Below are 19,896 nucleotides of genomic sequence, written 5' to 3' on the forward strand. Positions count from 1 at the left end.
CCCCCCCCCCCCCCCCCCCCCCCCCCCCCGCAGCGCTGGCCAGGTGCCGGCCCGCGTTCACCCATCCTAACGGCCTCGTTGCGCTGTGTTCCCACGGATCTTTCCGGCTGGGGAGGGGAGGCCGGAGCGCCGCTGGTTGCTGGGGGCAAGCTTTCCAGCACCCCTGTGCCTGAGCCAGACCAGGGGGTCAGTACTGGAGGGAACACGTGCGGGTTGTCCGCTGCTTGGGGGTTTGGGCCGGAGGGAGCCCCGGGGCTAGAATCAGGGCGCCGGTCTCCAAGCCAGGAGGTCCGCAGGTGGAGTAGCTGGAGGAGTGTAGCCCACACTGGGCCACCAGCCTCTCCTGCCCATCACCGCCTGGTCCCTGAGACCCGGGGAGGGGAGAGCTGCTCTCCGGCTCCCGGTGCGGAGGCCCCTCCCAGGCCCGAGGAGCTGTGTGCGGGGCTCCCCGCGGCCACTGGAGGGCGCCGCCGCCCCGCGTTTGCTCAGCTGGAGCCAGGCGCCAGAGCTGCCCGCGCCACACTCCCACCACCGAAGCCTGGGGCGAGAGCAGAGCTGTTTTTGTTCTTTCTCCACCAGCGTCCCCCGCCCCTCCCCCCGGGTTTTTAGAGAGGAAGATTGAAATGAAAGGGAGTCTGCCTGGCGATTGTGGGCGGTCATTTCCTTCCTGTGCCTGGTGTAAACCGGCTTTGATGAGGCCCTTTGAAAAAGGTGGATGAAACAGAAGCTGGATGGTTGCGTCCGGATGGAGAAGACATCAGTGCCTCCTGGCCGCACAGTCCAAGGGACCCGTGGATGGGGAAGGGGGGTGTCTGCGCATCCCGCATCTCGAGCCTCTGGCCTGCCCTTGTTCCTGCCAAGTGACCCCCAGTCGGGCCCAGCCCACAGCCTTGCGGCTTCCCAGGGTACACCCACCGGGAGCCTCATCCCACCCAGCACGTGCCGGCCCTCCGGGAGAAGGGAGGCGACCTGCCACTTAAAAAAAATAAAAAAATAAAAAATAAAATAAAAAGGGGGAAACGTGGCTAGAGCTGCGTGAAGGCAGAGCTGCCCCTCTCCCCCACCAGGAGCTCCTGTCGAGACAGAGCCGCAGGTCTCTTGGCAGGAGCTGGAAATTTGGGGGAGTGGCTCGAGTCTCCGCAGAGGCAGGCTTGGTGGATAGGGGTGCAGTGCCCCCCTCCTGGCGGCCGGTCACTGTGGCTGTGTTGCTTGCCTGCGTGGAGCAGGGCTTTTTACAGTTGGCAACGCTATGCACCCACCCCTGTTTTAGGTGCCTGTTCTGAGCAGCGGAGCCGGGCCCTGTCAGCTGGTGCAAAGCCTGCTGTTAACTTAATATGCTTTAAATTAAAGCCATTTGTTTTATTTATTGGGGTGATTACTGTTAAGCAGCTCCAAGGAAGTGATCCGCCTGCTGGTGGGACCAAGTGTCCCGGAGGCTGGCCTCTGTTGCCCTGCTGTGGTAGGACCAGTCCAGGAGCACGCTCTCCCCCTCTGGCCTCTTTCCTCTCCTCACTGGAGCTCACCACCCCTTCTGCCACCAGTGGAGTCTGTACTAGGCCAGCCAGGGCAGGAGCACATGGCTTGGAGCCCAGGCCCCGGGCTCAAATGCAGTCTGGAGCATTTGGAAGCAGCGTGGCCCTGAATGTAATCCCCTGACCGCTCTCCCCTCACCCGTGATCTTGCAGGTGGCTAGGAGATAAAATGAGGCAGCTTGGGGCTGACCTGTGGCAGGTGACTGGCTAATAAATGATGGCTTCTCCTGATGGTACCTGAGTAGGTGTGTTGGGAGGAGGGATTCTCCTCATTTGAGAAAGCACAGTGCTTACTGATTCAGTTGGACGGCAGCGGAGTGAGCTTGCAAAACTGTGTTCTGCCCAGGTTTATTTCACGATGTCTTCATGTGTTGGGGCCGCTCTAACAAAATACCACGGACCGGGTGGCTTATGAACAAGAGACACTGGTTTCTCGAAGCTTTGGAGGCTGGAAGTCCAAGATCAAAAGGCCCTTTTCTGGGTTGTGGACCCAGCTTCCTGCTGTGCCCTCACCTGGTGCCTCTTTTCTTTTCTTTTCTTTCTTTTTTTTTTTTAATAATAATTTTTTATTATATTATGTTAGTCACCATACAGTACATCCCTAGATTTTGATGTGAAGTTTCCTGATGGATTACTTGCATATAACACCCAGCGCACCATGCAATACATGCCCTCCTTACTACCCATCACCAGCCTATCCCATTCCCCCACCCCCCTCCCCTCTGAAGCCCTCAGTTTGTTTCCCAGAGTCCATAGTCTCTCATGCTTCATTCCCCCTTCTGTTTACCCCCCTTTCTTCTTCCCTTTCTTCTGGTGTCTCTTTTCTAAGGGCACGAATCCCATTCATGAGAGCTCTACCTCCCCCAGGCCCCACCTCCAAATATCGTCACATTGGGCATTAGGATTTCAACATCTGAATTTGGGCGTGGGGCGGGGATAAACATTTAGACCGTAGCACAGGGTGTCCTCGTGTTCTTTTGAGTCTTCCTCAGTTCCCCCGACTACAATGTTCTGTCCTTCTCTGACCCTCCCCTCCAGCTGCCCAACCCCTCTTAACAATGCACTTTGTACCCCCTTGAAAAGCACTGGATACTGGCCTCATTTGGCATTCAGTTGTGCCCATGCTTTCTCTTTTCTGCTAGGGGAATGAGGCTCCAGTCTTCATCTCTCCCTTCCCCAGCATGCTGAGCACACGTCTGGGTTTGGGCAGAGGCTCAGCAAACGCTAGCTTGATTTGGCCTGTGTTCTGGAGTGGGTGCTGCTGTTTCCCGTTAGGATGGTGAAGCTGGAGTCTGTGCTTTATATTCTTTGTGTAGGCAACATGGATGATCCTGCTGTGTCTTCTGGTTATTGGAGTCTTCTCTCTGAAGGTTCCTTTCTAGAAGTTCCAATTCTAGAAATTTCTAGAAGATTCCAATTCAAACTTGTTTACAGTAAACTGTGAGCATTTTTCAGGTTTGTTGATCTCTTAATGGCGTTCGATTTATTTCCTTGGTCTGATTGCACATAGTAATTGTTCATAAAGTTTTTGAGAATTCTGTGAAGTATAAACTGTAAATGATTTTTAAAAGCCAGGCTGCTGGGGAGACCTACCTATCCCCAGAGCTTGCTCATATCTCTTGTTCCCACCCATCCCTGAAGAGGGTCTTGGGCCTCACCCCCTATGGCTCATACATCCTTGAGTGCTGTGAGGGGTCTTGCTGTTGCCAGATCAGCATGGCCGTCCAGGATGCAGGTTCTGTGAAACCCGCCCCCGATGGTCGGGTTCCTTGAATCCTGGTCAGTGTGGGAGTCTGAGGGGCTTCATAGGCTTTGGCAGATGGACAAGTGGATTAGTCGTTGTTTGAAAAACCTGTACAAGGTTAGGCATAGTGCCAGCTTTGCTCAGGGTGTCCCAGGCCACCTGCTGTCCGGGGGGCAGGAAGACCTGGGGCAGGGGATTCCAGGTGAGACTGAGACGGGCTGTGTGAGGATGGCGGGTCTGTCTGTGGCAGTCAGGGAGCTTGGGGCAATGCATGCGTTGTAAATTGGTAGGATGTGACCCTCCCAATCTTACAGAGGGGGGAACTGAGGCAGCTAGGGCAACAGACTGGCCTTGTCTCCTGTACCTGGCAGGAGAGTCGTGACCAGAAGGAGAGGGCGCCATCTGGCTGAGTGAGTGCATGGCTCTCTGGCTGGTTGGCAGCGGTCAGACATAGCCTGGGCAGTCAGGGCTCCAGAGCAGTCGGAGGGAGCCACCGAGCCCGCGCTGGCCGGGCTGCGTTGGGGCCTGGCTGTCTCTCCCAGCACTCGGCCTTACAGCACTGCCTGGGCTTCTGGTGCCCGCCCCCCCAGCCATTCATGCCCCGGGGACTTTGCTCCATCACGTCCTGTCCTGGAACACCCATCCCTCCCTTCTCTATCCGCTTCACTTTGTGCTCTTCAGCAACAAGTTGCGGTGGATGCCGGCTCTGGGGGGAAGCCATCCCGGACCGTATTGCTGCCCATCTCTGGGTTAGCCCTTGTCCTCTGCAAGCTCCTGGAGGGCCGGGCTGTGTCGTCTGTCATTCTGTGTTTCCAGGACGTAGTGTAGCCCAGGGCCCCAGGTAGAGTAAGACTCCGCCCAAGGTTGTTGAACTGGAGGAGGCGTTTGCCAGCACAGGCGGCCGTGCAGTGCACATGCGCACCATGAGGCTGTCTCCCGGGGCCTTCGGGAAGTGGGGAGAGGGCCCTGGGCACCCGTGTTCCTCTCCGACATTCCGTGAGCATGCTCTGACATGGGTAGGATGTGGCTGGCCAACATGTGGAGTCCTTGGCCACCGATGGAGGCCTCTCGATTTAAAGAAGACTTCCTGTACCTTTTAACGTAGGTTCTCCAGACAGGAAGTCGTCCAACCTAGAGCAGCTGGGAAGATTCAGGTGTGTTTTGGAGACTCTTTTTGGGTTTCAGAACTCTCCCTCTTGTGTTACTAAGAAGAGATGCTGATGTTGGTCTAGGGAGGGTGGCAGGGGCTTGGCTTGTGTGTTTGTCTTACACGGATAGGGCTGCTGTGGCCACCTGATCTGCCCAGAGCCCCCCAGTGCCTGGGGCTGGCACTCACTTTGAGCTGAGGTATGGTGGGCAGAGTCCCGCCCAGGTATCATGCTCCCGAATTCTGGGGCTCACTCTGACCCTGGCTCCACTGACAAGGCCTTTCAGTGTCTCGAGCTTCAGTTTCTCATCTGTAAGATGGGTAGGGACATTTCAGCCCTGAACAATATTCCGTGGTTCTCTTACTGGCATGTGGAAACTGGGTGCTAGGAAGTGTAGAGGACAAGTCCTTTCTGGACCTTTATTGAATGGCCGGGTAAGAGATTGGGGGGGTGGGTCTTGAAGCCATGGTTCTCCTCTTTCTGGGGTAGTTGACCAGGCCTCCTTGCTGACTCGCCCCTCCCTCTCTGGGAGATACGATTCAACTGCGGCCTCTGCCCCTGGCTTGGAGTGTGGAGTCATGCAAGCTCTCACAGACGTTTACCATTGACCTTGTCACTGGTGCTAGCAGCCGTTGCCACCATGTAAGTGACAGGCACCATGCTACATTCTGCTCTCGCTCTCTGATTTAATCCTCGGAGTGATCAGCTCTCGTGGGGTGGGGGGAGCGGATTCTCCCCCAGGAGGAGGTCTCACAGATGAGGATCCTGAGCCCAGAGCCTGTTTAGTAGCTTGCTCAGAGCCATCCGGCCACAGAGTGGCTGAGCGGTCTTTCTGACTCCTAAGCACTCTGCCCTCATGCCTGTGAGGTCTGGGTCATTCTAGTCTCCACACGGGGAGTGCTGTGAGCGCTGGGATCCCAGAGGGCATGGTGCCCCTGGGCTTGCTGCTCGCTGGGGCCTTACACCCATATCCTCTTCCCCTTGTCAGCAGGGCAGGGGTTGGATAGGGGGCTTGGGAAGAGCCGGGGGACCTCAGAGCCTGCAGGGGCAGATCTCCCTCCGTCTCCAGGTTCTGCCCCGTAGAACCAGCTGGGAGCCTCTGTGAGCGCATGGGTCTCTGAGGACTGTGCTGTTCGGAACCCCACCTTCAAGGCTGTTTTGGCAGCAAGTCAGAGGAGTCAGCACCAGAGAGAAGTGGAAAGGTTGTGTAGTCCTGTCCCTTTATCTTACCTGTGAGGAAACTGGGGCCCAGAGAGGCCAAGCGACTTGCTCAAGGCCACTCAGCTAGGGCAATGGACAAAGGGCCGGGGAGCCAGGTCTCCTGCCCCTGCTGTCTCCCTGCCTGCTTTCCCTTCCGTGTGTTTCCGGAGCCAGTTCTGGACTGTGCTGGTCTTTGTGTGCTTGTTGGTCTTCTGTTTTTGTTCTTAGCCTCACCCACCTGTGACTGCCCCGCACACGCCTGCATTTTGTTTACCCTCAGTGTGTTCGCTTCACACCCCACTGAGCAGCTGCTCACAGTGGAGCAGAGCCGGCCTCCTCCGGGCAGGCCTCAGAGCCGGGGCGGTGGTAGAGGGAGCCCCCTGCTGTCCCCTGCCCGGGTCTGCACCCCATCAACCGCAGTCCAGAGGTGTCTATCAGAAGGATCTCTGGGTGTCAGGGCGTGAGCTCTCCATTATGTGAGTCGAGCTCCACCACACACGCACACACACACACGCACACGCACATGCACACGCACACGCACACACACACACAGACACAGTAGGTGCTCAGGGTACTTCGTGTTCTGCTGCTTTGCTGCCCAGCTTAACTTTAAGGGGCAGCTCGAGCCCCCTCCCTGGAGAGCCCACTGTCTCTGAGGGCCTGTTGCCTTTATCGGCTTTCTGATGCCTCTGTCTGCAGTGCTGGTGGAGCTGCCATATGGGGGGCCCTCGAGGGTACAGTCTATGTCTGATCTCCCTCCTGGTGAGCCGAGTGTGGGGGTGGGCGTGTGTTTCTTCGGTGAGTATGGTGCTGACTGTGGACGGGTCTGCCTCAGCCCTCGAGGAGGTCATTGTTTGCCGTCTCTGAACTCCTTCCTTATCTGCGGAAGGGGCACAGTAGCATCACCCGCCTCCAAACGTTGTTGTGGGGAGGAAATTAAACGAGTTACTGTTCCTCAGAGTCCTGTTCATGCCCGGCACATACTAGATGTCTGCTCTGGACCTTGGGCATGGCTGCCCTATTCCCCATGAAGGCTGTCCGGGTGTGTGTCCTGCCCTCCAGCAGCCTGGAATACCATCTCCTGGGCCTGCCCTGCTGGTCTGCACCTGCTCGTCCGGGGTCACAGGTCAGATCCTGGTACAGGTAGCCCCGCTCAGGTTGGCTGTATGGATGCTCAGGTTTGTCTTATAAAAGGGCAAGTTGGGCACAGAGATCCCCTGGCCCCCGTACCTTATTATATCCTGTGTACATGCCAGGTAAGAGCGATGGTGACTGAGCCCAGTGGGGTTAGGCCCTGTGGTCCCCAGTTTCCTCCCAGTGGAAAAAGAACAAGCTTTCAGCGCAAGAGAACGGCTCCTGGGGAGGGGTCAGTGACTTGCAAATACCCTAGTAGGGAAGTGGGCCTGAGCCCTCTGATCGTTATTCAGCTGCTGACTACCTGCTCTAAGGTACATTTAACCTGTGGTCAGAGTAGTAGAGTTTAACCCAGATAAGGTCAGAGCAACCTTTGGTCCTGGGTCCCTGGGGACAGCGCAGTGGAGCACTGGCAAGCCTCGGTCATCTGCTGCTGACGTCTGAGTCAGAGCCAGAATCTCGGGTCCCTGACTGCCCACTCAGGGGCCGGCTGGGGCAGGTGGCTGCCCTCTGGGAGCAGAGCCACACAGTGCCCAGGCTCAGGGGCACTGGTCACCCTGCGGTCCCCATGGAGTCTGTGCGCTGTGAGCTGATGGCAGGCACCACTGGGACTTGGCTGAGAGCATCATTTCTAAGTGTTCCAGTCTAGAACTCAACTTAGCTAGTGACTCCCTTCATCAGCGCGGAGCAAACAGCTAAAGAGCTTAATTGAGGTTAGTGAGCAGTGTTTGCAGAGGACGTTAAGATGTTTATGGAGGTTGATTCCATTTACTTGTCTGTTCTTCAGACTCACGGAGCAGCTTTTGCTTTGATCAGAAACGTGCGCAACTGAAGGTAGGTACTAATCCGGCTTGCTCCAAGGGCTGCTAGGCTGTGAGGACAAATGTAAAAGGAGAACATTTCTCTTTACTTAAAGCAAAAGCTCTGTCTCAAGCAGCTGGCTCCGCGAGATGAAATAGGACCCTGCTGCTTAACCTCTTGGTTTCTGGAGCTACCGACCCCCGAGCCCTTTTCTGTGACATGTGCAGCATCTGGAATGGATTTGTGGAAATCTTTGAGGTGTTTGTTCTAGCCTGGAAATATGGAAGGGGATTCTCACTGCCCCATGGGAGCATCCCATTCTGAGGAATCCGCCTAGTCCCTGGGCTGTGGGGTGAGAGAGAGAGTGGGCAGGTGGGAGCAGGGAGCGGAGCCCCGGGGAGCCCGTCCACACCTGCCTCTGGGAGAGTGTAACACTGTGCAATGAGCATCCGGTCCTACGGAGCCATCGGCACTCTTGCGTGTTGCTTTTGAGCCTTGCCCACCCGCAGGCATACTTTGGGTGCCGTGAGGGCATTTGGTTGTGTGTTTCCTGCAAGACCCACATGTGGGGTTGCAGCTTGAGGACATTTTCCCATCTTTCTGTCTTGTCTTGTGCTTATTGTTTGAACGGTTGTATTGTCAGTTACTGTCCTATTTCTTTTGTAAGCCGTCCTGGGAATTTCTGATTTTTCATCCTCTAAATAAGCCACAGAGAACATCTGTGTGTGTGTGTTTTCCTTCTTTTGAATTGTTCCCTGAGCTCCTCCCTACTTTTCATATGGAACTTGTCACCGTTGGAAGTGGTCCTGTGCCCATAAATTGTATCTGAAAGTCAGGACCCAGCAGTAACAGTCCTCAGTGCCCACTGTCTTGGCTTTCTATTATACAGTTTTCCAGCTAATTTACTTTGCACAACCCTGCTTTTTCTCTTCTTAGAATTCTATTTTTTTAGTATTTTATTTTATTTATTTATTATTAAGCATTTTATTTATTTATTTGAGAGAGAGCATGAGCAGGGGGTAGGGGCAGAGGGAGAGGGAGAAGCAGGCTTCCTGCCGAGCAGGGAGCCCGATGTGGGACTCGATCCCAGGATCATGACCTGAGCCGAAGGCAGACACTTAACTGACTGAACCACTCAGGTGCCCCAGTATTTTATTTTTTTTTGTACATTAAAAATTTAAGTTATGAAACACCAAAATATAGAAAAATCCAGAGAAAATGTAATGGATTATGCTCTTATTGTATAGGTTGGGTAGATGTTAGCACCTAAGATTTTTCTGTATTTGTTTCAGATTCTTTTTCTTAAAGAAACAAGATATTATAGATCTAGCCCCAAGCCCACTCCTACTTCTTCCCTATCCTACCCCTCCCGAGGTGTTCATTATCACACCCAAGAAGGGGGTAAGCTTTGTGGAATTTGTGTTTTTGTACTTTTATGACATATATATGAGCCCACAAAAATGTATATGTGCATTTTTTATTGCTTTCTATATTTTAATCAGTTATATTAAAGATTTTATTTATTTATTTTAGAGAGAGAGACCGAGCATGTTTGCATGAGCAGGGGTAGGGGCAGAGGGAGAGAGAGAGAGAGAATCTCTAGCAGACTCTGCCCTGAGCATGGAGCCCGATGTGGGGCTCGATCCCACAACCCTGAGATCATGACCTGTGCTGAAACCAAGAGTCGGACACTTAACTGACCGAGCCACCCAGGCGCCCTTTACACAGTCATAAAAATACTCTCATATATTCTCTTGATACTTCTTTTTTTCATACAACCTGTGGTTTGGGGATGTATCCAAGTTGACATGTGGGTCCTGTTTGTTCGCTTTCACTGCTGTGTAGGATTTCATTATGCGTAGACCTGTTTATCCATTTTCCCACTAGAGGTGGCTGGGTTGTTCCCTTTCTGTCACGCAAACATTGCTGCAGTGAGCATTAGGTATGTGTTTGCATACACACACGTGCTTGGCTTCCTCCAGAGCCCACACCTGGCCAGGCATTTCCCGGCCCAGGAGTCTGGGCATCTGTCTGAAGTGCCGTAAGCTCTTGTCCAGGGCGGCGCTCCTGCCGCCCACTCCCCGCCCTCCCAAGCACTTGGTGTGCAGGCTCCCGCTTCTTGGGGCGGGTCCTCCTGCCTTTGTGTCAGGAGGTGGAAACCTGAGGGCCACGTGGGGAATAGGATAGGAGGGAAACTTCCAGGGCAACCTTGAGTGACCTCTGCACCATCCCACGCTTTCTGGTCACGTCGAGACTTGGACCAGTCTTCCCCAGTGTTTCAGAATCTCTGGAGCTGAGAGCAGAGAGGAGGGTGCCTCCAGCTAGAGGTGGACTGGCCTTTCCCCGAGTCTCGCTTCCACTGCCACAGAGCTGTCTGAGAAGGCACAGGGCCTGGCTTTGGGGCGGTGACTTGCTGTGTAACTTGAGGATAGCCCTTTCCCCCTCACTGGGCCTCAGTTTCCCTGTCTGAAATGGGAGGGTTGGACCAGTGACCCGTGTGAGCTCTTGGCTCCACGTGTATTGCCTATCCACTTGTGCTTTTATGATTAGCAAAGTCCATGTTCCTGGGCATGGGCTGCGAGGCGTGAGCCTTGGGCAGCTGTCGGGTCTGAGCGGGGGCCGGGGGGGGGCTGCCTGCAGGGCGGCAGTGGCCTGGTGCTCCCTGATGACTGGTCTCTTCCCTGTGGCATGAATCCATCTCCTCCGTGAAGTGGTCTGTGTTCTCATACAGTTTCAGGGAAGATCCTTGGACCCCAGGGGCTTAGAGCCAAAGCAGAGGAATGCCGACAGAGGGGAAGCCAAAGGCTGCAGCTGGTCCTTGGCGGACACTTAGGAAAGCCAGAACAAAGGAGCACTGCTTTCTTTGCAATGAGCATGTTTAAAAAAAGGTCCATGTAGACTGAGCCATACTTACCTGTGTGTCTAATAGGTGCCAGCACTACCCCAGGACATTGATACGTACTGGGTGTATCAATGAACAAGAGAGGCAGAACAGGTCAAATATCCTGCCTTTTTGGAGCTTATGTTCTGTCAGGAAGAGAAGTAAATGAGCTAATAACATTTCTGCTTTGCTGCCTGGGACACCATGAAGTAGGGGCTCGAAAAGGCTAGGTTTCATTTCATCTCCTTATTCCATGATAAGCAAATGAGGAAGTTGTGCAGTGTCCTAGGAGGTAAATGGCTCAGTATGTTAGCAGGGTGAGAGGCCTCGGAGTGTGGGGCAGTCGTGATGGCTAATTGATAGGCAGGGACACTGTCACTAAGGAGGTGGCTTTTGAGCAGGGGCCTGAGGCGTGGAGTTGGCCATGCAGCCATGAGGAAGAGTGCAGGCCAGGGTGGGAGGTTGCCTGGCGTGTGTGGGGAGCAGCAAGGCCTTGCCTGTGGTGGTGTGGGAGTGGCTGGGGAGGCCCTGCAGGAGGCCCGCAGACCTAGGCACCACCCGGTGCCTGTGAGGACTCTGGCTTTGACTGGTGATGGGAGGAGCTGTGGCTGGGTTTTGAGTGGAGAAGGGCCACTCTGGAGGCTGTGTGGAGGACAGAATGAGGGCGAGGCCTGTTAGGAGGCCAGTATCCTGGCCAAGAGGAGAGAGGAAGCTGTGGGGTGGGGAGGAGTGCGGGATTTGGGACCCTTCAGGAGAAGGGTGCTTACTGGGTTAGGAACACGATGAGGCTTTCTACACTAGATTTCCTTCACACCCAGACTTTTGGCCTCTGGAGGGCTGGAAACATGTCACCCCCCAGTTAGTGGGGGCTCTGCCCTCAGTGAGGGACTAAAAGAAGAAGAAAGGTGGGGTGAGGGTCGTCCCCAGGGACTGACAGCTGGCTCGCATTCTAGAATCAAAAAGGCCTGGGCTCAGATCTGGGCCTTGGCCATCCAGTGGGTCACCTTGGACAGTAAACATCCCTTTGACGAAGGGCACAGACATGGCGAGGGTTGGATGAGCTCGTGTTTGTCCACGTGGCTGCCTGACACATGTTTCGTCTCATTTCCTTGTGGTGCGGTGATGCGCAGTTGCCAGCCTGGCTGGTGGGGGAGAGGAGGGTGGGGGGGACTCTGGGCGTGAGGTTGCGGGAGGGCTTGCCGGAGACCCGGCTCCGACGCCCGCCGGGGCCGACCTTGGGGGAGGCCGGCACTCCCGCTGCGGACACCTCCTGGCTCTCAGTGCTGTGCTCACCATTTTAAACCATCACCTCACCCCCAAAAAAGGTGATGGACACGAACAATGTCTCCCGTGTCGGGTCGTTTGAATGTTTCCTTCACGGTTTTTGCCCAAATCCCATAACTGCCTGCAGCGTTACCTACTCAATGTGTATTTTAAACTGACTCTTCTTCTTTACATCCTTTTCCTCAATTTTCCTTAGGTACTAGCTGTGAAATCATAGTTCTGAAGTGTTTTTGCTAATTTTCTCATATTTTACATATGAAAATCAGTCCATGAGCATTAAAGTGGTTGATCTGTGTGCCTCTTAGAATTTTCTTTTGTACCCTGCCCCCCTCCCCCATGGGTGTGTGCCGCATCTCGGGGAGCACTGGAACCTAGGAGAGCCGGCAAATGGTGGAGGCTGTCCTGTGTCCTAGAGTCTGACTGTTCCGAGCTCGGAGGGTACCGTGGCTCCCTGCTTGGGCTCCAGCTGTGTCCCAGTCCCAGAGAGCCAGCAGGGGAGTGCGGACCTCGGGGAGGGGGGCAGAGGGGGTAGTAAGCGTGGGGCAGGCCCCCCACCTGAGGCTACTTCCTGCCTGCCAGGTTGAAGCTGGAACCGGCTAAGTGCATGCCTTTGGGTGTCACTCCTGGTGGAACTGCAGTGTTCTTTGGGAGGTCATAGGTCATGGGAGATGACAACAGGTCAGGGAGCCTGGTCAAGAAGACCGGCCAGGTCTACAGTCCGTGGACTTGTGGGTGAGTAGAGAGACCAGACAGCTCCTCCTGAGGTTTCCCAGGACAATCCTGCTGCTGTCGTTCTCTCTCTGACCTTCTGGGTCTTCCATCCTTCCGCCGTGTTCCTTCTGTCTCATGCCTTCTCTTACCTTTTGAGGTGGAAAACATTATATTGTAGAAAATTGGCTTGTACTGTCAGGAAGTTTAGCATTATATGTAAAAAACCAAACCTCATCATTTGTAAAGAGGCGAATTAAGGGACGATTGTAACTGCTGTGTAAGGATTGTTTTGAAGAGCTCACTAGATGTGCTCTTTAGTGAGTGCCGGAAAAGGAGGGGAGTGACTGAGGCACTGGTGTTTAAGAATGACTGCTCAGGCTGAGAGGAGGGCGCTGGAGCCCAGAGACCAGGGCCGCAGGCGGTGGGTGAGTGACACGTGAGACGGGCCTTGGGGCTGGGGCGGTTGGCTGCACCGTGCTGCAGAATTATGGATTTCTGCTTCTGGTGCCCCTCAGCTGTGTCAAGGATATCTGGAAGGCCATGAAGCCACAGTCTGATGTTGCTGTTAGCTGGTCATGAACACTTCCCAAGTCCAGGAGAAAACAATGACCTTTCTGTCCCCTCGCCTCCATTTTTCTTTTGGAGTCGCCTTATGGTTCATTCATAGTCAGCCTTGAAGGAGCGTCTGGGCCACTCCCTCTGTCTCTCTCCACCCCTCTCCATGTGTTCGTCTTTTCTCAGCTCCTTCTTTGCCTTCCAAGGACGCGGCTCTGTCCCAGTGGTTTGCCGTAGTCCCCCGGGGCCATCCTGGAAATTCCCTGGGAGGGCCTGGGTGTTTGAAGGTCTGCAGAGCAGAGCACCTACAGACCACCCGCCTTTTCCTTGCTCTTGTCATGTACACAGCCTCTCTGGGTTGCTGAGCTGGTCAGGTCTTCATCACTTTACCTGCTTGCCGGAGAGACCCTCTTACCACTGGAGGTGGGGTGCGCGACACGGGGCGAGAGGTGAGAAATGTGGGTGCAGCCACGCTGGGCACACAGGGCACTGTGTCCAGTTCCTCAGCCTGGGTTCTTCTCTCCTCCCATCGCGGTGGCCTGTTCTAACTTGGGGCCGATGCTCGATTCCTCTGTTAGAGGCTTCTAGTCAACAGAGAATCGAGGTTCGAAAGGGGGTAGGGGTTTAACCTTTGCCATTTATCCTCTCTCCATTCCAGGCAAGAAAATAAAAGGTGGTGAAAACATGAGTGGGGAGAGATGGAGGAGCTGGAGAGAATGATCTGGCACACGTGTGAGATCGTATAGTCCTCTCTGCTCCACCCCACCGGGGCGCGTACCCACCGCAGATCCGCCAGCTGCTCCTCGGGCGAGGGGCTTCTGGACCTTTTGCCACCTTGGTCTTCTCCTTTGGCCATGCCGTGGAAGTTTGCCCACAGCCTCCCTGCAGTGTGATTTCCAGAGCTGAACCCCACCAGGACCCTGAGGCCATCTGACTGGCACTGAGTCCAGCGGGGCACTTGGAGTGTCTGAGGACCACCTGCAGTACAATCACTTTGGGGTGGTTTCCGAACGAAGATTCCTGAGCCCGCCTGCAAACTGACTCATGATGTCTGGGGTGAGGACCCAGGAATCTGCATTTTTGTAGGACTCCCCAGCGACAGCCTTTGCACTCTGGAGTTGGAGACCCTCAGATCCCGACTCCCCTCCTGACTGTGGCTGCAGCTTGCTGGTTGATGTGGTTCGGCCCTCAGTCACCCCCCCCCACCGGCCCGTGCAGGTGGCCTTTTCCATAGCTGCTGGGCCTGTCTGTCTGTCTTAATGTCCTCCCTATACTGGCCAGATGGAGGTATGGGAGAAATGGAATCTGCTGGAATGTTGGGAATCTTGTAGGAGTCCCAGAACATTAACTGCAGATCTGGTTATCTGGAAGCTTCTGACAGTGCAGTAAGTGTGAAGTGGAGAGGAGAGTGGGGAGGGAACAAGACTAGATGTTTTGTAGCAACTGGACACCTTGTAGTGAGGACGGCGTTAGCTCTTGAGCCGTTAGTAAAGTGGGTCATGAGCATGGATGTTGGAAATTCTTTGGAAATCAGACGGGCAGGCTTCTTTTTTCCTCTTCAGCTGTTTTGTGCTTCTGCCTGGCGAAAGTAATTCCATCTAGGACATCTTGCAGAAGTGACGGAAGTCACATTAGGGAGGAACTGAAACAGGGTACCCACAGCACTGGGGGGTGAGTTTGCCTGATGGACACTGGTGGACACTGGTGCTGGCGGTGGCTTGAGTCCTGACACAGCTATAGAGGCCTTCCTGCCCAGTGCTCCAGGCCGCCCCTCGGGGCAAGCGGACACACACATTTGCTGTTCCTGTAGTACGTAGATTCCAGCCTGTGGCAGGTGCACCAGGAATGTTAGCTTTGTGTTGTCGTTCTGCTCTCCAGCAGCAGTTCTGGGGACAGCCTCTAGCTGAGCATGGGGTGGTGATGTCGCCATCCTGTCCATGGCTGGACTAGTTGCTCTTCTTCAAGCAGACCTTACCTTGGTGTTTCCTGGAAACCTGGCGTCTGTGTGCAGAGCCAGCCCGTCACCTTGTTTCTTGGCTCCCAGATCATGGTGTGACCCGACTCCCAGTGGGGCATGCCAAATGATCAATGAGTTTCCTCCACCAAGTTGAGCTGAGGCTTGGCATTGCTTTATGTCCTCAGTGAACATTGAGGGGAGCTGGGGCCTGGCTCTTCATGCCTGTCTGTGCCTGAGAGCCCAGGGCCGGGCTGGCAAAGACGTCTGCACCTGGCATCAGACTCTGCCGTTCTGGTTGCTTTGGTCTCCTCATATTGGAAGTGTCTAGAATGTGCTGTGCATGGTGGCTGTGAGGCCAGGCCAGCTTCCCCGCTGCCCGCATCCCCAGTTTGCCCTTTTCAAGAGAGCTGAGTCTTTCCAGAGTCTCTAGTACACAGTGCTCTCTCAATTACATGTTTTATTTGAACCACGAAGTACAGCTTGAGAACTCCTTAGCCTGGAACAACCTCAGTCATTACTGAATTTAAGCGCTTCTAGAAGTCACTTGACAGAATTAATTAAACATAAAAGGAGACAAAGAAATTTAACACAGATTTGGTCATCATTCCTGGGGTTTGATTTCATAATTACGAGTGTGGAATATTGATATAAGTGAGCCTTTAAAGATCACTAATAAAAGGAAGATAGTAAGTGGCTACAAATATGTAATTATAGGCCGATGAAAAAAACCAATGGCTTGATGATATGAACGTGGATTTTCATGGGTTGGGATGCCATTTCCAATGACACCATCCTGCATAAATTCACAAGGAGCTGTATCCAACATCTTACATGGATGACAAGGATGATGTGTTCCAGAAAATGGCTCTGAATGTCTCAACTTGGGTTGATAAAGGCACTAATGTGGAGAACGCACATGAAAAGTTCAAAAAGAAATCATTTTGTAAGACGGGTGTGGGAAAAATAGTACTTTAATAGGATTATAATTTTAAGTACTTATATATAAATAAATTTATAAAAGTTACAGATAGTGATTTGACTTTTTAATCTAAGTCCCCCCAAAATTGTATAGTCAAGTTGGTGCAAACCAAAGCATTGTTTTAGGTCTTCTCGTTGGCCAGTTGCCTTCAACTGAGGTTGGGGATTTGAAGGGGGGAGGAATGGTGGGAGGGGTGACCTTTTCTCTGCCCCCCCCCCCCCCACTTTGCAGCTTCCATCTCTCTTGCCTCACTGCTGCCTGCTGGGCACCAGACCCTGGGCCGGACTGGTGTGCCCAACTCCGACTCTGCCCTAGGAAGGTCGCAGTTTGCAAAGTGGTTGTAGACATTGGAAGGCCTGGGTGTTTTGACTCACACTTGTGGTGTCTGTGGTTTGCTTCCTGCTATGTGTCCATGGAACATATTAATTTATCTTTAAGTAGATTTATTAAATGAAATATTCATTGGAGCGGGTGCTTCAGTGTGCAGCGTTTGGAATGATGTACTGAGTACAGTTTGTCCTCATAAATCTATTAATGCTGATAGGATGTAATTGTCTCCCGTGAAGCCGTGGGGTGAGATGGGGGCCCGGGCAGGGGAATAAGCTGGCTGCTGAAAGCGGGCTCCCTCCGCCCGGCTTCGGCAGGCTCTGTTCTGAGCGTGTCCGTGTGTGTGTGTGTTTGGTTGTACATATCCATTCTCTGTCTTTCTTTTTAATGAACCCAGAGGCTTCCATTTCTGGGAGAGCCCTCTTGTCAGCTTCTAGCTCCTCGTCAAATTCCTACTTCCAGCCCTGGTTTGGAGGTGTAATGAGGCTCAGAGGGAGAAGCTGGCTTATGAGTGAAGACTGATCTGCGAGGAGAGGGGATTCAGGGGCCCGAGGACGGGGACGGGGGCGAATGCTAATACTTAGGAATAAGCACCGTGAGGCAGCCCCTGAACTAGGTGCTTTCTTTGCGTGTCCCACGTGGTCCGAAAAGCCACCATGGGAGGTGGGTCTTCTCATTTCTGTATTTGAGGCTCAGGCTGGTTTAGTAACTTCATTACTAAGTTAGGAAGTGCATTTAGTTCAACAGACCTCTGTGGTGGCCTGTCCTGTGGCCAGGGGCTGGGCACGGGGCACCGAGCAGCCACAGCGTCTGGCCTCAGTCAGTGCCCCATGTAGCAGATATAGAAACAGAGACTTGTAGAGAAGTCAGACAGGGAAGCGGAGCCTCCCTCGGTGTGATGGAGGGTGCCGAGAAGGACGTGAGGAATTGTGGGAGCCAAGGCCAGAGCCAGTGTTGGGGGAGACTGGCTAGGAGTTCACCAGACACATGGGGGGGCTGGGAGGGGTTCCCCATGATGCAAAGAGCTGGTACAAATATACAAGGATATAGGACAGGGTGGGGATGGCCTGGTTCAGTTCTGCCCAATCCCCAGAGGTGGGAGGGCGCGAGGGTGCGAGGGATAGGCGGTCACTAGTGCCGGGTCTCTGAAGCCTTCCTGGGGAGTTTGGACTGTGACCGATGGCAGTGAGCCGTTGGAGGTTTTGAAGCCAAGGAGAGGGAGAAGGGAGTTTGGGTATTTGGACAGTTATTCGAGAGGCACAACAGAGGCTGGTTTGGAGGGGACAGGGCAGGAGGTGGGAAACCAGGGTTTGTGGTGCTTGCACAGCCAGGAAGTCACCGCGGTGGGGTGAGGGGAGCATGGGGGTGTGTAGGAGGTGAAAGGCAGAATTTGTCATCTGTATTGGGGAGTAGCAGAACTGGTTGAGAAGTCATGAAAAAGAAAACAGCAAAAAAAGGAGTCAGGAACAGGATAAAGGAAAATAGCTCATTAGGACAGAAATGTGGATAAATTTGAAAAAGACAAAGAGTTTCAAGACCGATGATGCTAACACAATATAAAAGTTTTTCTCAGTGTAATGGTGTTTCCGAAACCTAAGTAGACTTAAAGAGAAAAGCAAACACTTAAGTAAGTGAGGACAAAAACAGGTTTCTGCCAAAAGCAGAACCTAAACTCAGGAGAAGCGGACGGGGCAGTGGGCCCCCACTGTAGGGCCGGCAGAGGTGGTTCTAACCGGCTGATGCCTGAAGGCTCTGGGGGCGCAGGCCGGGTGGAGGAGGCGCTGAGACCGGGGTGCAGAGAGGGCAGAGGTAGATGACGGGGTGGCGCCCACCTGCTTGAGAACCTTGGGGCCCCGCCCACACTGGTCCTTTCTCCTGCTGGCAGAGCCCTGGAGCAGGTAAGCAAGCCAGTCAGGGGAGTCGCGGGGCCTCTCCTTTAGCTGTTGGTGTCCTGGAGTCCATATGGTGATGGCTGACCAGCGTGTGGCAGCCTCGCAGGCTTGTCCTGTCCTGTCGGCTGCCAGGGCAAAAGTGAGGTCAAAGGGGTCACCAGCAGATCTCTTGTCAGGGCTGAGGTTGGAGGAGGGGGAACATCCAGGCTTCCGGCCTGGGCTGTATTTACTGAGTGCCTCTGGTGTGCGGTGGAGTGTTCTAGATGTCGGGGGGCACACGGAGACCTGTGTGAGCAGAGTGCATGGTAATTTGGTAGCTGCATGTGGGATGAATGTACAATCTGGAATAACGTCAGACTAGGAAGACCAGCTCTTTGGGGTCCTGTTAGTACTCTTACCTGTTCTGTTTGCTGCTTGTGCCGATGGGGTTGCTGTTAAGGAAGAGGATGTATTTATTGCTGAAAGAGCGTGGGACTTGGAATCTAGAGACCAGGGTTCAAGTTCTGGCCCTGCTACTTAGTAGCTTTGTGACCTTGGGCAAGCATAACCTCTTTGAGCATCTGCTTTCTCATTTGTAATTTTAATAATTTGTCATCATAATAGAGCAATACTCGTGATGTCTGCCTTACTAAGTCCTAGGTTGTCACGGGCATCGGTGTGCCTGAAAGCGTTTCACAAATCGCAGAGCTCTGTTCAGTAGCTGCTGACCTTTCTAGATCCTAAGTGTTTTGCAGGAGGTGGTGCCTGGTTATTCCGTCGAGCTCTCTCAGCACCTCCAGAGTGTCTGGGACCCTCGGGAAACGCTGGTTGAATTGATGGACGAGTCCGCTGCGGCACTCGGTGTTTTCTGGGACTGTCTGCTGGGGCTCCTCGCCCTGTCCACACTATTGGACAGGGAGGTGGAACATTGGACACACGGAGTGGCCGCCGGGAGTGGCGATGCCAGGGCCCGCACCAGCCGCCCAGACTCGCGGAGGGTCCTGAATCTTGGGACCAGACATTTTCACGTGGCTTCGCGTTTCCAGGTGGCCCAGCTTGGAGTTCGGAAGCAGAAAGCAGACTGGGGACGGCTCCCCCTCCTCTTCCATTACGTGCCCCCGACAGGCATGCCTGCAGAACTCTCCCATGTGGTGTCCCCGTACTCACGGCCAAGGCTTTGTTGTGTGCCTGTGGTTCCTCATTGTCTTAGCTCTTGCCTGGGCTGCCTGCTCGTGACCCCTGGAGGGGCAGCGCGTGTTATGGGTGTCTGAGCGGGCTTGCTCACTCCTGTGGTTTCCTCGTGTCCTCCTGCAGGTGGTCTTCCATGACGTTGGCGTGCTGACGGACAAGCTCTTCCCAGTGGTGGAGGCCATGCAGAAGCACTTCAGTGCTGGCTCAGGGACCTACTACAGTGACTCCATCTTCTTCCTCTCTGTCGCCATGCATCAGATTATGCCCAAAGGTAACCTGGACGCAGGCCAGTAGCCCTGGTGTTGGACTCTCGTGTCTCTTCCCCTGGCTCCAAAGCTGCTGGTGCCCTGAATCAGAGAGAAGAGCTCCACTGAGACACGAGGGAGAGGGCGAGGGGCCAGCCCTTTGTGTAACAGCTCCCTGCACAGAGACTCAAGGGCAGGGCCCTGGGGTGCACAGCTGCTGAGCCCCACTCATGGGGACAGTGGAAGTTGTGCAGTGTGGTATCCCCGGACTCAAGCAGGGCATCTGGGCTCCAGGCCTGACTCAGCTTTTCCATGCAACGCCCCCTGCCCCGGGAC

At 54.1% G+C, this 19,896-nt stretch overlaps 1 protein-coding gene across 2 annotated transcripts in view; it reads left to right on the forward strand.

The window, feature by feature from the left end:
- The window catches only part of XXYLT1 (xyloside xylosyltransferase 1), a 214,194-nt gene that overhangs the window by 9,201 nt on the left and 185,097 nt on the right, over positions 1 to 19,896 (forward strand). For both annotated transcript variants that reach the window (XM_040621411.1, XM_008708341.2), the window contains exon 2: positions 19,439 to 19,586. In XM_040621411.1, the coding sequence (XP_040477345.1) occupies positions 19,439 to 19,586 (148 nt within the window). The remainder of the gene's footprint in view (positions 1 to 19,438; positions 19,587 to 19,896) is intronic.

The sequence above is a fragment of the Ursus maritimus genome, unplaced genomic scaffold, assembly GCF_017311325.1.
Source record: "Ursus maritimus isolate PB19 unplaced genomic scaffold, ASM1731132v1 scaffold_4, whole genome shotgun sequence".
NCBI classification, from domain to species: domain Eukaryota; kingdom Metazoa; phylum Chordata; class Mammalia; order Carnivora; family Ursidae; genus Ursus; species Ursus maritimus.